The sequence below is a fragment of the Phoca vitulina genome, unplaced genomic scaffold (genome assembly GCF_004348235.1).
Source record: "Phoca vitulina isolate PV1807 unplaced genomic scaffold, GSC_HSeal_1.0 scaffold1, whole genome shotgun sequence".
NCBI lineage: Eukaryota > Metazoa > Chordata > Mammalia > Carnivora > Phocidae > Phoca > Phoca vitulina.
Genome location: NW_022589704.1, coordinates 26,434,675 through 26,450,254, shown reverse-complemented (window position 1 = coordinate 26,450,254; position 15,580 = coordinate 26,434,675). Strand labels below are relative to the sequence as shown.

At 38.5% G+C, this 15,580-nt stretch overlaps 1 protein-coding gene across 12 annotated transcripts in view; it reads left to right on the top strand.

Annotated features, from left to right (window-relative positions):
* UNC80 (unc-80 homolog, NALCN channel complex subunit) overlaps positions 1–15,580 on the top strand; it is a 229,660-nt gene that overhangs the window by 210,467 nt on the left and 3,613 nt on the right. For 10 of the 12 annotated variants that reach the window (XM_032403236.1, XM_032403279.1, XM_032403272.1 and 7 more), the window contains 5 exons: positions 3,225–3,363; positions 5,874–5,930; positions 13,169–13,250; positions 14,155–14,266; positions 14,860–15,059. In XM_032403236.1, coding sequence (XP_032259127.1) covers positions 3,225–3,363; positions 5,874–5,930; positions 13,169–13,250; positions 14,155–14,266; positions 14,860–15,059 — 590 coding nt within the window. The remainder of the gene's footprint in view (positions 1–3,224; positions 3,364–5,873; positions 5,931–13,168; positions 13,251–14,154; positions 14,267–14,859; positions 15,060–15,580) is intronic. The other 2 variants (XM_032403263.1, XM_032403303.1) reach the window with 1 other exon arrangement.

The following is a 15,580-nucleotide window of genomic DNA, read 5'->3' as shown; positions in this document are numbered from 1 at the left end:
TTAAGGGAAGTGTTTATTCCACTTTCTCCTGGCCATCTGGCCTATGGGGTTGACCAGCACTCCCCATTGAGCAAAGAAAACTAAACAATGCATATACTCAGGACTCAGAAAAGATCAGTTGGCTATAATATCTAGAACATAAACCAATAGGCTTTCTTGAGGGACTACAACCCAAAAGGAAATACAACCCAAATCTGAGTCAAGAGTGTTCCTAATGACTGAGGTGGTCCAGGAGCTTCTAATACGTGTGCATAAGATTTGGTGTCATGAAATGAGACCAGTCAAGAACGTGTTTCATATGTATGCTTAATAGGAGTACGTTTTAAAAGTAAAAAGTGAAAGGTCCAATTAAATACCACAGTCATTTAATTCTTTTTATTGCCGTGATTATTTTCTAGTTGTGTTTTAAAGACACTCTGAGGGACACCTGGGTGGCTCAGTCAGATAAGCATCTGCCTTTGGCTCAGGTCATGATCCCAGGGTCCAGGATCAAGCCCCACATTGGGCTCCTTGCTCAGTGGGGAGCTTGCTTCTCCCTCTCCCTCTGCTGTTCCCCCCTGCTTGTGCTCTCTCTCTCTCTCTCTGTCCAATAAATAAATAAAATCTTAAAAAAAAAAAAAAGACACTCTGATATAACATTTATATAGCAAAGAGTGCTGTCAGTGCCTTAAGAATGGAGAAGACAGGGGTGCCTGGGTGGCTCAGTCGTTAGACGTCTGCCTTCGGCTCAGGTCATGATCCCAGAGTCCTGGGATCGAGCCCCACATCGGGCTCCCTGCTCCGCGGGAAGCCTGCTTCTCCCTCTCCCACTCCCCCTGCTGTGTTCCCTCTCTCGCTCTCTCTCGCTCTCTCTGTTAAATAAATAAATAAAATCTTAAAAAAAAAAAAAAGAATGAAGACGACAAAATCTAGATCTTCACTTAGAGCCTCTCCATATCAAACAACAATAAAAAGCCCCATTTTAAACTAAATTAGGAGAAATAGGAGTTGAGGTTGGAATTTTAATTAACTGAGATGAATGAAAGTATTTTAATTCCCTATTAGAGTTGGATGTGGAGGAGAGGGAAAGGAAGAAATGCAGTAACATTTCCAGATGTGGTTTAGGGTTAATCAGATAATGAAGTGATGATCATATTGTCTTTCACCTGACCTACAGATATATGTGTTTCTAAATCACCCTGCTCATTGTGCAAAGAAATGCTCTTCAAATTATAATGGGAAATCTTGAAAAATCTTGACCAAGAAAGAAAACAAAATGAGAGAAGGATAAGCAGTTTTTATATTCATTAAGTCCTAGTAATAGTTCAGAACTTTAGTTGTATCTATTTTTCTTTAATGCTTTAAGTAACGTCTCCCAGCAATTTTTTTTTTTAATTATGGGAAATGATACCACCTATCTTTAGTAGAGCTAAATATCTTTAGTAGGTAACCTCCTAGCCAGCAGGAAGGAGATAGGGAAGAAAAGTAGAAAGGACATAAAGAGAGATATCACTGATTGGGAGCCAGCACTTAAACCCACTGATGAACATGCAATTTTTTGCTAATATCTCTGCTCTTAGACAGCACAACCATCCCAGTGGAAACAGAGTTGCTAACAAATGTGTGGTTGTGATGTGGGTGTGTACTAATTTATATGGGATGGGCATAAAAGCCAAATGGTTGACTGCTTTGACTTAAACTATTTTCCCATTCTATCATCAAACCCATATTAAGACCTAACAGGTACAAGATGAGGTATAAGAAAGTATGAGAAAAAATATGTTCTCTGGGATCTTAGATCTAGTCCTGTAGAGGAGATGACAGACATTTTCAATAAAGAAGATTTAACAAAAGGGTGAATGGAAGGCAGCATGTAATTAATCATCAAACAAATATTGAGAGACTGTGAAGTGATAATATGAATTTAAATAGGAGGAAAAATCAGTGAGATATGGGAAAGGACTTGTAGAAATAGCTCTATTTATGTTACTATGTTTTTCATGTTTTTAAGGCACATTTGCTTATTCCCTTCTCTGTGAACACACCTAAAAAAGAAATACCATTCTGTAACATGAATCAACTTCAAGTCAGTCATTATGCAACAAATTAAAATTTCCGGCACTCTTCATATACACCTTTTTGGTTTGAAAGAAGTTTCATTAGAAATACGACCACTTGGGGTATTTTAAATAAAGGATGTGAGATGACCTTACATGGTAGCATAAGTTCAACACAACACTACATTAATCAAAATATGTTTACTCTTCAGGGGCGCCTGGGTGGCTCAGTTGGTTAAGCGTCTGACTTGGTTTAGGCTCAGGTCGTGATCTCAGGGTCATGGGATCGAGGCTTGTGTCGCGCTTACAGTAGAGTCTGCTTGAGATTCTTTCCCCCTCCCTCTCCTTCTTGCTCTCTTCCTCCCCCAGCTTGTGTGTGTGTGTTCTCTCCCTCTCTCTCTGGTAAATAAATAAATAAATAAATAAAATCTTTAAAAAATAAATAAAAATATGTTTACTGTTCAGCAACAAACAACATTAACTCACTTAAAATGAGGCCATCTTGTCACAAAGATGTGACAAGCTAACTTTCATATGGATTTGAATACATATGGATTTGAATACATAGTAAAGCTAACTTTCATATGGATTTGAATACATTGATTTCTGCTTCGTGAAGAAAATAAGACGATATGCATCAAGTTTAAAACTTTAGGTCAAAATAAGCATTTGTTTTTTAAATTTTAGAGGTTTTCAAATATTTACCCTAAAGCTATCTGAAATAGTCTTGCCCTCAGCAGTCTAAAAATCATTAAATGTACTGAATGTAGTTTTTCAGTGTCAAAGAAATATACTTGACTCATTTAGTAACAATATTCCTTTTTGCACTATTCTCAGAATGTTTAAAAATTTTTAGTCCAGCTTTTCTGAAATCAGATACCTCTTGACTTTCACAAATAACTTACTTGTAAAAATGGACAAGATGTTTACATTTATTTCATGCAGGCTGTTTGAGGGTGGGAGATGTGTGAATGTGAAGAATTGTTTGTCCCTTTGTACAGATTAAAAACTAAGGCCTTTGGGAGTCTTACATTATAATCTGTACAAAGGGATGAATGATAACTTAGCTTTAAAGATTACCCTAAGATGGGAACCCAAGCCAAGGATGGAAACCAAGTACAAACTCAGTTTGGGTCTTCGGATCAACGTGACCATGTTATAACGCTCCATTCCTTTGTCCCCTATCAGATGACTCTGTAAGCATGCCCAGTGTGGTAAGTGAACAAGAAGCTTACCTCCTGAGCACCATTGGAAGGAGGCGGTTCTCCAGCCACGTCTCTAGCATGTCTGCACCTCAGGCTGAGGTGGGCATGTTACCCAGCCAAAGGTAAAGAGCCATGGATATCCTATACTCTGCATTTGGGGGCAAAGGTAGAATTCTGAAAATTCACTTTTGTTGTTCTAAAAAGGCCAAAAGAGAAGCAGAGGATTGTGTTTTTATGTAGACCATTCAACAAAGGACTTTTCAACCAAAGTCATGCAGGCAACAGTTTGCAAAGAGATTTCTAAGCCAGACCAGTAGAAGGGATCCCAATTTCTGATCCAAGCGTTGTTTCAACTTAAAAACTCTCTAGAAGTAGATACATGGTCTTTTTTCTGGTTGTCAAATGACATTCTCATATTTCACATAAATCATTAACTAAGCTAATAATGAGTACCTGGCAAGTGTATAGGACTAGCTTGATATATGTGGTAAAGTTTAGACTTTTGGTATGTCATTAGTATTTAGTGGGAGGTAGTGATGCTTAACCAGGCAGAAAAAGACCTACGCCACTATGTGTGACCTTGGGCAGGTCATTTAACAAGGGCCAACAGTGCTCTTCTCTGTGAAAAAGGAGGTTGGCTAAAGTGACCTTTACAGTACCTTCTCTATAGTTATATGATTCCATGACTAAACACTTTAAGACATTTTCTTTATGTGTTCTCTGCCCTATAAGAACATAAATAAAAGTTCCAAGATACATATATCAAATATAGAAAATGATCTGATGTAAGAGTCAAAACATTGTCTATTTCAGAGCCAATGATATTATCACTTCAGGAACTGAATTCTTTTGAAGAGTTGGCCTTATGTGTTTTTGGCTAGCTTGTTCTTTATTTTTAATATCTACAGATTCAATGTGGTATACTTCATACGTGGAAAATAATAAAAATCGTAGCACATTCTAATGTTCAGATAAAATCAATTTTATGCAGAAATAATTACCCTATGCCCAAATCCTTTAGCAAATAGTTCATGAACTTTACAGATGAAATAAAATTTGTGAAATAAAGCCTAACTTTCAAAAACTAGGGGAAAATGATAAAAGATGAGTAATAAGTAAATTGCACACTTATAAAGAAAGCAGTATTTTATGTACTATTTGGTTAATACAAAAATTAATAATATATAAGGGTTACTATCCTTGTAAGAGATTGTTTTACCTACCTTTTGGTAACTTACCTTTAAAAAGGAGGCCTTTTAAATAAAATGCATGAACAAAACTAGAGCTAAACTATAAAATGTCCAAAAAAACAAAAAAAAACAAAAAAAACAAGATACAAAGTCATACAAGCAGTTAATATTGGTAACTATCAGTTCATTTTTAATTGCTAGCATATGCAAGCTTCTATTAAGGATAAGAGAAAACCATCTAGCAATTCATGTAAAAGTTTTATTTAAATTAGGGAATTGTAGGAATTTAACATAGAGGCTTTTTTGGTGATTTACCTAAACTAACCAGACCATCCATTCCCTTTGTACATATTCATTAAGAGGTTAACTTGTTTCAAGGGAGAAAATTTGTTCTTTTATGGATATATTGGAAATCCAGAAAAATCACATAGTTACGCCTTTTGGCTTGAGTCATATTTCGGAAGGCTAGTGAAGGTAGTAATATCTATGTATATTAGGGAAAGGGAGCTCTTTCTGGACACAGAGGCTATTTCTACAGTGTACGATTAGGTAAACAATTGGGGGGGACAGGCACTCCAGCTTTTTAAATAGTTTAATTCCATTCAATTTAATAACTATTTATTGAATGCCTCATGGGTGCTTGCTTAGCCTGATGCCAGGTAGTGAAGGAGAGAGAAAGTATGACACAATTTCTGTTCACAAATCCCAAAATCAGCTGCATCCAAATAAATCAATAAACTATTTAATTATTCTCTCACCAACCTGACAGGTTTCTTCTTTTGGCATTTACAATTCAGTCACTAGAGGATGGAGTAAGGAGGTAAATGAGAGTTCCAGGTGAATATTCCAGGGTTATCTTCCTCCCATTTGTTGTTGACTTGCATTTCCATTGCAAAATTAGCAAGGGAAGTTGAGTTCTTTCTTTGCTTCTCTTAATGGCATCAGTTCCAAGAGTTTGGTTGTGCCAATCCATGGTAAGTGGTTTTTTGTGTGATAATGTCACAACACATGAGAAAGAAGCAGGCTCCTGGTCAATGAAGAATCACATACATACTAAGACAAATGAAGGTAATAACCACCCAGCCAAATGGTCACCAAAGGAATGATAGTCTCATCTTCTACAGATTCATTCTGCAATGCACTTCAGAGCTCATGTGTCCATTTGGAGCTCATTTTAAATCCCAACTCTTGACCAGTGATTAGATCACTCCTCTGAGAGTCATACCCACCCAAAGTCCCTCCTCCCCCATTGCCTCGAGTCCTATGTCTTGACAAACCCAGCACAAGGTGAAATGGTTACCTGTCTCCTTCTCCTTCTTGTTCTGTTAAATTTATTTATTTTTGGCTCTTGGAAGCAGAAAATTGCATGCCTTTTTTTCTTTTTCTTTTATTTGTTTGCATTTTCTTTCCCTAAATGCTTCATCTCCCTACCCCTCCTGCAGTGAACCTAATGTCCTCGATGACTCCCAGGGCCTGGCCGCCGAGGGCAGCCTCTCTAGGTACAGTGTCAACGCTACCTGTCTATTGGTGTCTGTGCTGGGAAACTAGCTGTTCCCTGTCTCCTCTGTCTCTCTGTCTCTCTGTCTCCTCCCCCCCGCCCCTCCGGTCTTGATATCTCTTTCCATTTCTTGCCCTTTGTTGCTCATGAACACACGAGCCTGGAAGTCAAAGGTGTAGCCTCCTTCATTTGCAGCTTCAGAGCTCAATCACAAATGGCCTAAAAAGCTTTCTTAAAAAAAAAAAAATCTGTGGAGTTCTTTTAAGGGCTTGTCCCATGGGCATGTAAAACGTTTGATATGCTAAATGTTAATTTTATCCCATCCAGTCATTCCCTCCCACACTGATAGCCCTTAAGAATTGTTTTTCAGAAGCCTTTTAATACAACTCCCCATCATCAAGAAGCCCCTTATTAAATCCAGACAGGTCTTTTAGTTCATAGCATGGATGGTAAGAAAACAAACAATGCTGCTATAATAAGAGTAGCGATGTCGATACAATTTCTATAATTCCCTCTCTTTGATGCATGCTATGTGGCAGGCTATTATAGTAGCTTGTTCAAACAACACAGATAAAAAGAACGTCTGTCCCAGCACAAAGAGGACTCCCAAACTTGCCATGAAATGTCAGACACAAACATTTCTTGGTAAGTAAGAGAAGTCTTATGATGCAGACAATAAGATACCTTGGCTATTGGTTTAAAGCGTCAGAAAGGGGGACTGCACCTTTAACACTCAGATAAACCACGTCAAACATTCCTAATCTTGTGCTGTTGATTCACACCTCTCAACTAATCCTCATTAGGGGTGATGCTTCTTGTTCATTCGAGCAGTGCCTTAGTTCCATCTCAAGAGAAAACATCCCCTTCCAGGTTTGCGTTATATAGTGAGGACAATACAACGTGTTTATTGCTTTAACACAAAGATGAGGAAATGTTGAGAGGCCGTTCCAGTGATAGGATATTCTTTGTTTTCTTTTTGTTTTCTTTGCATCTTGTCCAGATTTCACATTTTCTTCAGCAATTGAAAATGGGAAATTTAGTCCATCATTGGGTGTATCATTTTTTTTTTTACTACACCCATAAATCATGGCATTCATTTGTGTTTGCGAGCCCTTGCCTTGACAGATCAGTCTCTTATTGATGGTAAATGTGGAAGTGCAGTGCTGCAGAGTGCAGACTCAAGTCCATTATCAAGAGCTGTGGGGGCGAGGTCGAATGAGACGGTTTCCCTTCATTGTTCACAGAGTTTGAAGAGATCAGAACCAAGTCTAGCACCTTGACCACTACTTTCAAAGAATGCATTTGTTTGATGCTTAAAATTACATGTGAGACAGGTGCACCTCGCATAGAAGAGAACTTCAGTGGCCCTTGGAGAGTGGAAAGGATTAAACCAGACTTCCATTCGGCCGACTTTGTCCCAGGGCTCTTCTAATTAGGCCAAATTCTACTCCTGCTGAGTAAATACTAGTCCAGGTTTGGTGAGGGAAGGCAGGAATTTGAGTTGATTTTTATAAACTTTCTAAAGGATTTGGCCATCTCTGGCAGGTTCAGGGTTCAAATTGCTGAACTTGGAGTTATTGGAACCAGTCTGCCCTGGGTCCAGCACCAGCGGGAATAAACCCAAAGTTCTTGCTTTGTGAGACTGTTTCAGAGCCAAAACTGTAGCTTTGATCTACAACTGAATTAGTCAGTCACGTCAGGACTTTGGATACTGTTTTAGACCAACTGTTGTTGATCTGTTGTTCCTATAACTGGCATATTTTAGTTCTGGGTGTTAGCCATCCACACTCCGTGGTGGTCATTAAGGAGACAGAGGATGAGGTGTTCACTTAGATTCTAAATAATCCAATTAATGCAGAGGAATCCCACCAGCCAGTAGCACATCCACCTTTGCCAGACCCTGCAAGCCGTATTTCTTGAACTCCATCATGTCACCAAGTTCTCTTTGGAGGAGAGGAACTTTTGATATTTACTAAGAGGTGGGTTTATAAAATAGGATATGCACTTATTTATATTTGGTTTCCAGGCATTCTTATTTTTGGCATGAAACTTCTTTATGTTGCAGACTCTTCAGGTCCTAAAGAAGCAGTAGGGATTAACCATGGCAATTATATTTAGCACACACCCAAACACTCAGGACCTAAAATACATCCAAAGTAGTCCTAAGGAAAATCTGGCTCCAAACCTTAAAGAAAACCAGGAAGCAGGTGCCTGGGTGGCTCAGTTGGTTAAGAGTCCGACTCTTGATCTCAGCTCAGGTCTTCATCTCAGGGTCGTGAGTTCAAGCCCAGCGTTGGGCTCCATGCTGGGTGTGGAGCCTACTTACCAAAAAAAAAAAAAAAAAAATACCAGGAAGCATGCCCAAAGGAAAGTAATACACCCTGCTTCTCCCTTAACCCACACATTTTGGCAAATTTTCTGGAGATTTGCTTTTGAAAGAGCATTTATTTTAGGTCAGTGGGACAAGTTGGCCTGAGGGATAAATGAGGAAGAGACCAGAATAACTAGGGTGACCTGATGAATAGATAGAAACCAATAAAAATTATGCAGACCTTTTGAAAATTTCTTCTAGGATTCTTTTTTTAAAACTGTGCTATCTGGTTTCTTTTAAATATTCACCGTAAGAGGTATCAGCCTGTTAGAAGCACTATGCTATGGAGCAAAAATTCTTTCTTTTGGAAATTAATACATTAAAATAGTATCCCATTCCCTTCTGTTGAGAATATTACTCTTAGAGGCATAGAAACTCACTGTAGATATTCCCTCCCTGTACCTGCCCCCAAATACACACACTGTCCATCATGTTTTCTCCAGAAGAATTAGACATACAGAAGTTCTTCAAGCACTTAGCCTGGATGTTTATACTTGAAGATCAGATTTTGTTTGGACACGCTAGAATACTTTGGAAGGCATGAACTGACAATCAATTCTAATTTTTTAAAAAGAGATTAAAATGCTATTTGATTCTGTAAGGGTAATTTTAATCCCAGTGAAAAAAAAAGAATGTGGCTCAAGTTTGAACAAGACTATGTAGCCTGGGTGAGACAAAATAAATATAACCTATTTAGCAGAGCCCATATCATGATCATCCACACTTCCAAAGTATGAAAACTTGGCAAGTACTCTCCAAGTACTTAGAAAAATATTTAAACCTTTCTCACGTACTGAGAATGAACGGCTAAGAAAATGTGTGTTGTGATACACAGATATGACCTTTGCCCGTGTTGCCTCAGTTCTTACTGGCTATCTGAGATCCAGATTATCCTCCCTTTTTACTCTGATTCCAGCCACTCATCTCTAAATTCTGTGGCATTTAGCTTACATTTTCTGGATGTTGTTGAAGGGGGTCAGGACAGACTCCCCAGATTGCGCCATTTTGGCATGTGCATTATTTTGAGCTGAAGGCACTTGAGACCCTGTGGCATCGAGAGAAACTTTTGTCCTTCTCTTAACCACATAGCAGACTCTACATTGGGGGTCTTTCCCAGAATAAGGGTTATTAGCAGCGATCAATTTTATCTGAGTGACCCATCTGTATGGTAGGGCAAACATCTAATTACCAAAAACCGGCTTTTCCTATCACCCTGCAAAGTGCCTTCCTTTCTTCTGAAATCCCTGCCCCAAACCCCTTCTTCTTAGTTCAGAATGACATAGAGACCTCATTTTGCCTGACCGTCTTTGGAATTTCCATGTCTATGTGGATTCTCCATACTTAAACCTATAAAATTTGATTTTCTCCTGTTAGTCTGTCTCATGTTAATTTGATTCTTAGTCCAGCTAGAAGGACTTCTAAAGGGACAGGAAATGTTGCTCCCTGACATTGTGGAGGCTAAGTAAATTTTAAACAATGACCTTTTATTGGGAAAGGGAAAAGTAGAATTTTGTCTCTTGTTTATTTCCCTGTTCTCTATGAATGCTTTATGGCTCCTTTGGCGCTGGCTTTATGCATTCCTATCACAAGACAGTCACTCAGGGTCAATGGCTATGCTTTGTGTCTTGTATTCCACCTCTAGATTTCTCTAACGATACTAAAATTGAAACTAAAAGCACAGGTAGAGGCAATGAAAATACTAATTCATTTTCCATGCACTAGTCTTACCTAGTGCTTCCACTTAAATTTTTTATTTATGAAATATATCTATGTCTCAGTCTACACATTTTTTGGTAATTTAAATGAATAATATGAATTATTATTACATTTTTACGTATTATGTTTTTATTACATTACCGAATGTCCCCTCATTCACCTATCCTATATTTTAAGAAGTTCCATTAGGTATATATCTCATTTAGGACTTGCATACATATTTGTACACTATACTCCGGGCCCTCAGGCTGAAACAGGAAAAAAGAGGTAATTTGTGCCAGAATTGTTCTCCTAACATTGTCTGAACTTCGCTAGCTTATAAATTACTTCTTTGCATTTTGAGTAAGGTGTTTTTGTTTTTCGTAGACAGTTGAGTCAAAATTCTGCCAGGCCCTGAGTGCATGTACTTCCCTAAAATCTAGATCGTTATATGGTTTGCCATAGTGATGTTCTTCAGTGACTCCAAAATACAAAGGATGATTTTAGTTTCAATTGAGAATGTTTTATTTCCTTTTATCTTTATTGTTTTAACCTATTATTTTGTGAAAGCGTGGAAAATCGGCCATTTCTCATTCTCAAGATTAACATTTTCAAGAAACCAGTTTTCTTGAGAGAGGCGCTTAGGGCAAACACCTTGGTCTTCTCCTGGTTGGTTTTAGTACTGTACATTCTTATGGTCACAGATCATAAATCCTACAGGTGACTAAAATAGTACATGACTCGGAGAGAATTTGAAACTAAATTGAAACTACTTTTTCTATGCAATTTGATAATAGACCCGAGAGAAAGTAATGTGTTCTGCATAAATTACTTCCATTATTAACTTCTCTGGCTGTCGATGAATGTGTCCCAGCTGCACCCAGTTGCGCCAGACTTTGATGTCCCCAGTACATCTCTTTTAGGGAGAATATAATGTCTTAGCTGGGACATACTATTTCCAGGGACATGTTCTATAATTTCATCTTCGATATGTGCATTCCACTGATGAAATACTGTATCATTTACATAGAACAGCTAATTACTGAAGCTGTAAACTTGATTCATTTCTTAGATATAAGCCTCTCTATCCATAGAGAAAATTTTTGTGCTTATGATCCTCTCTTGGAATAATCATCATGAAACTACCATTATGCTTTGACATTTAACACTCCCTGAGTAACGTGTATTTCTTTTCTTGCACCATTTTTTTCTCACAATCTCCGGTTACTGAATAAAAACGAGACAAGTGGACTGCCTCAATTTCATTTTCTCTGCCCAATTATTTTCAAAACATTTTATAACCCACTTCCTTTTAGTGTTCTAGAAGCAATAAACTCATTACAAATATCAAACGTAAAACAAAGAAGCATGCTATATACATCCCTTTTCATGTCCAAACCATTTTACATCAACTAACTTCTTTTCTCGACCTTAATGGGAGGTAGGTGGTAAGTATTAACCTCCCTTTACGGCCAAGGGAACTGAGGTAACATTTAGATGTCAATGAAGAAACCATCCCAAAGAAAGCTTTGCTTGGTATTTGGGAGAAACTTGTTTCTACTTCTGTGCATATGGTGATCAAATATTCTTTCCAATTTAAGGCACATGTTAAAATGTATAATTAATAAGGAGATATCACTTCAAACATGCCAGCAACATAGTCTGGATTGCTTATCAGAATTTATTGCATTGTTCCTTTGAATATTTTTCCATCTTCATAGAAAGGTCACATATGTATAAAAATAATGTATATTGATCTTTTGAACTTGACATTAAGGAGAACAAGAAAGTTTAAAAAGCATCCGTTTTGGGGACTCTTTATGGAATTTTGTACTGTGTACCCCAAATGGTATAATTATGATAAAATGACATCCTTATTTCATAAAAACGTTGAGAAACTCCATTTGGGAATCGTTGATTTTCTTCTAGTGGAAATATGAGTAAGACTTTTAAAAAATGACAGACATGACAATCACCCAAGTGAGGGTTAACCAATTGTTAACATAACAGGGGAAACATCTGATTGTCTATCTTGCCACCAATTTCTTTCTCTACAACTGCAGCTAGATATTTTAAATAGCTCTCTCTCTCTCTCTCTCTCTTTTTTTAATGGAAATGAATGAATATAGTCTTTCTTTTTCCTGGACAGTTGCTGACTCTGGATTCCTCTGTGGAATATTTTACTCTAAAAACGATTTGTAGATGACTCTCCTTTTGCAAAGGCAAAGCAGAAATCAATTGTCCATTAACCAAATAAGCACACTGGCATCATACACAGGATTACAGTGTTCTCTGGGGCACAAAACATTTCTTTTTTTTCACCGCCATTCCCATTATAAATACCTATTATACATGCATGCAGAATGAAAATGGATCATGGGCCCATGACAGTATTTTCAGCCTCACCCTACATTGAAGTAGCAAGCACTGTCAGGAGGCATTTTTGCATATAAAATACGCACATACACAGTAAATTTGGGGGGAGCAGGTTGTTGTTTTTATAAATTGCACAATATGTTTGAGTGCAGCTATTCAATTAAGTTTCTGAGTTCTTCTGATAGCTTGATTATTTTGCCGGCCTTTTAAATCTAAAATCTTTTCTTAAAAAACATTTAATTGTCTACCCATGTGACTATTCATTTACTCAGTAGTCACAGAGACTTCAGGCTGCAAACATGTGTTGAATGTGCCCCTTCACCCAAATGGATTCTGTGTCTGATGTGTTTGATATCTGTCCATCTTATTTTCATTTAAATTGAAATTTTAACAAAGGTGTTCCCATCCATGTGATAGAGTTGTTTGTGTTTGTTTGTCACCACCTTTTCCCTTCCCCTTGGAAAAAAAAAAAAAATTGAGATTAGAATGTGACATCTTTAACCTTTTGGTGGCTTCCAAACCAGGGGTGTGATCGAACCAATGTTTTGCTGAATGATAGATATGGCATCAGTGACTAAAATCAAAATCTCAATTTTGGCAGCTTGGGGCTACGAGGCCTCGTCCTCCCTCCCAAACCCTTGAAATCTCCCATCCCAGGGATACTTTCCCAACCTTCCTTCAAAGATAATGGTATCTTTGAAGTGACTGTTTCCTAGAAGTGGCTTTGGTTAACACCCAGCAGAGGATGGTCATCTGCACTCTCTCCCAGGTCCGCTAACGCTGTTGATGCTTGACAGGGTGCCAAGTGTCCAGAGTGAACCTGGCCAACAGAACCTCCTCATTCAGCAGCCGCTGGGGAGGAAGAGGGGCCTGAGGCAGGTAAGCAGACCCGGAAAGGGCAGGAGAGTCATCCTATGAAATGGAAGCTCTAGTTAATCTGTAATGCCCACGTATATGGAGATCCTATTTGGCCTTCTCCCCGCCTGAAATAAGCAGTACAAGAGCAACTTTAAAAGCAAGCAGAGAGTTTTTAGCTTCTATTTTAGCTTTGAATCTTCTTATTGGTAAAGCTGATTCCTAGGCTCATAAGCAGGTCTATACTTCTCTTCGTCCCCTGTTCAGAAACCTTCTTTCCCAACCAAACTTACTGAGCAAGGAATATTTGTTATGAAGTTGATGTAAGGCCTGTTTCTATATAGAGGCATAGACCCAGTTGTCCTTTCTTCCTCATTTCACAATTAATGATTCAGGTTAAAACCGAAATCAAAGTAAAGACCATCTTTACAGATTTCCTCAGGTGGGGTCCCTTTACTCTCTACATACAAATTTAAATGAGCCTTTGTACAGTCGCTTTGATTGGAGCTTCCCAGCATTTGCATACCAGACACTTTCTCAGCAACTGAAATTTTTTTCACCAGCCTCCCGTTGAGAATTAGCATGTGTTTAACTACAACTTCTAGATGAGCAAAGGCTGATCAACGAGCAATACTTATTAGTTATGTATCCTGAAATTGTCACATTGACTATTTTAAATTATATTAATTAATGTCCTTGGGATAGGTAAAGAACTAATAATTGGGAGATAGAATTGGTTAAAGGGGATGCCAGATTCAAATACTCAGTCGTTCTGTATGCAGAAAGAAGTTTAATTTATCAGCTACAAGTACAAGCATCCACAGAAACCCATAAAGGAAAGAATACATCATAGAATCCTCTGAGCACAGAGTTTCCTCCCAGGCAGTTAGAACCCTCTTGCCAGCTTTATTCTGCCTATTCTCTTTAGCTAAGACGTCCTCTACTGTCCCGTCAGAAGACGCAGACTGAACCCAAAAACCGCCACGGGGCTCGGCTGTCAACCACTCGCAGGAGTATTCAACCTAAAACGAAGCCATCTGGTGAGGCCTCCTTGTCCCTTCGGACTATAGCGTTGACTCAATGTCATGCAACTCGGTCAGGAAGGTCTGCAGACCCCGAGCTCCTGCTCAGGATAAAGGAAGAAGTTTCCCAGAGCACTTTAGTGCCTTTCCTTCTTTTCACCTTTCCTCCCCTATCCTTTCCCCATAAGTCTAGGGAAATGGAAGAGTCCAAGGTAAACCACAAATGCTATGAGATTTGATTCTCGAAGGTTGTGTTTTCTTTACCCAAGCTAGGAACTGAGTTTGTTATGTCTTACTGAAGACAAAGAAATGATGAATGATAGGGACTTTTAAGTCTTGTTGGTAGCTGTTATGAGCGATGACCAAGTTCACCCAATGCTCTATGGAAATCTTGTTTTAAGCCATTTATGTAAAAATGATTTTTTCTACCCAAGTTCTCTTTATAAGGAGGTGAAATCAAAACATGTACATAATAGTCAAATACGCTCTTATTTATTAATAAGCCAGCAGTGTCTTTACAAAGAAAAGCTAGGAAACACTGGTTAAAGCTAATTATTAAGCACTTGACAATATATTTTTTCCCTATTTACTGCTTTACTTCTGACCCACAGCGGATCAGAAACGTTCTGTGACCTTCATCGAGGCTCAGCCGGAGCCAGCCGCTGCCCCACCAGAAACACTTCCCACCACAGGCCAGCCACAAGGCTGCAGTCCAGCCCCATCTAAGAAGCCGGAAGGAATGGGCAAACCAGTCCTCACGTCTTCCCCTGCCATTGTAGTTGCTGATCTTCACAGCCTGTCTCCCAGGCAGGTGAGGGCTCTAAAGAAACAGGAGAGGCTTGCCCCCTGCACACTTGTGTCTAGGAACAACATGGATATGCACATTTATTCCATATAATGGAAGTCTGAGTCTGTAACATTTTGTTACCCAGACAGACAACAATCCTGTCGTCATGGACAAGAACATCCATATAAAGTATGTGGGCAGTAATACATCTACTTAAGAAGGAATAAGAGAAATCTTGGGATTCTTTGTTATGAAAAACCCAAGAGAAAATATTTCACAACTAAAATAACCATTGAAAACCATGATACGATACCTGGTTGAAAGATAGTTCAATTTGAAAGGAAAATAAAGTTACCGGTCTAGAAGCCGGTAAATAGCTGTCTGTGTCCTATGAGATGAGAGGAACTCAATATTCTGAACTTTTTCCTCATCGTTTTGACTTTTTCTTGTTGTTTTGATTTTTTTTTTCTTCTTTGAATTTTTATAAACGAATCCCCTTAGGCCCCGTGTCCTTCCCAGTGTCATTTAGAGAAAGCTAAGGGGCA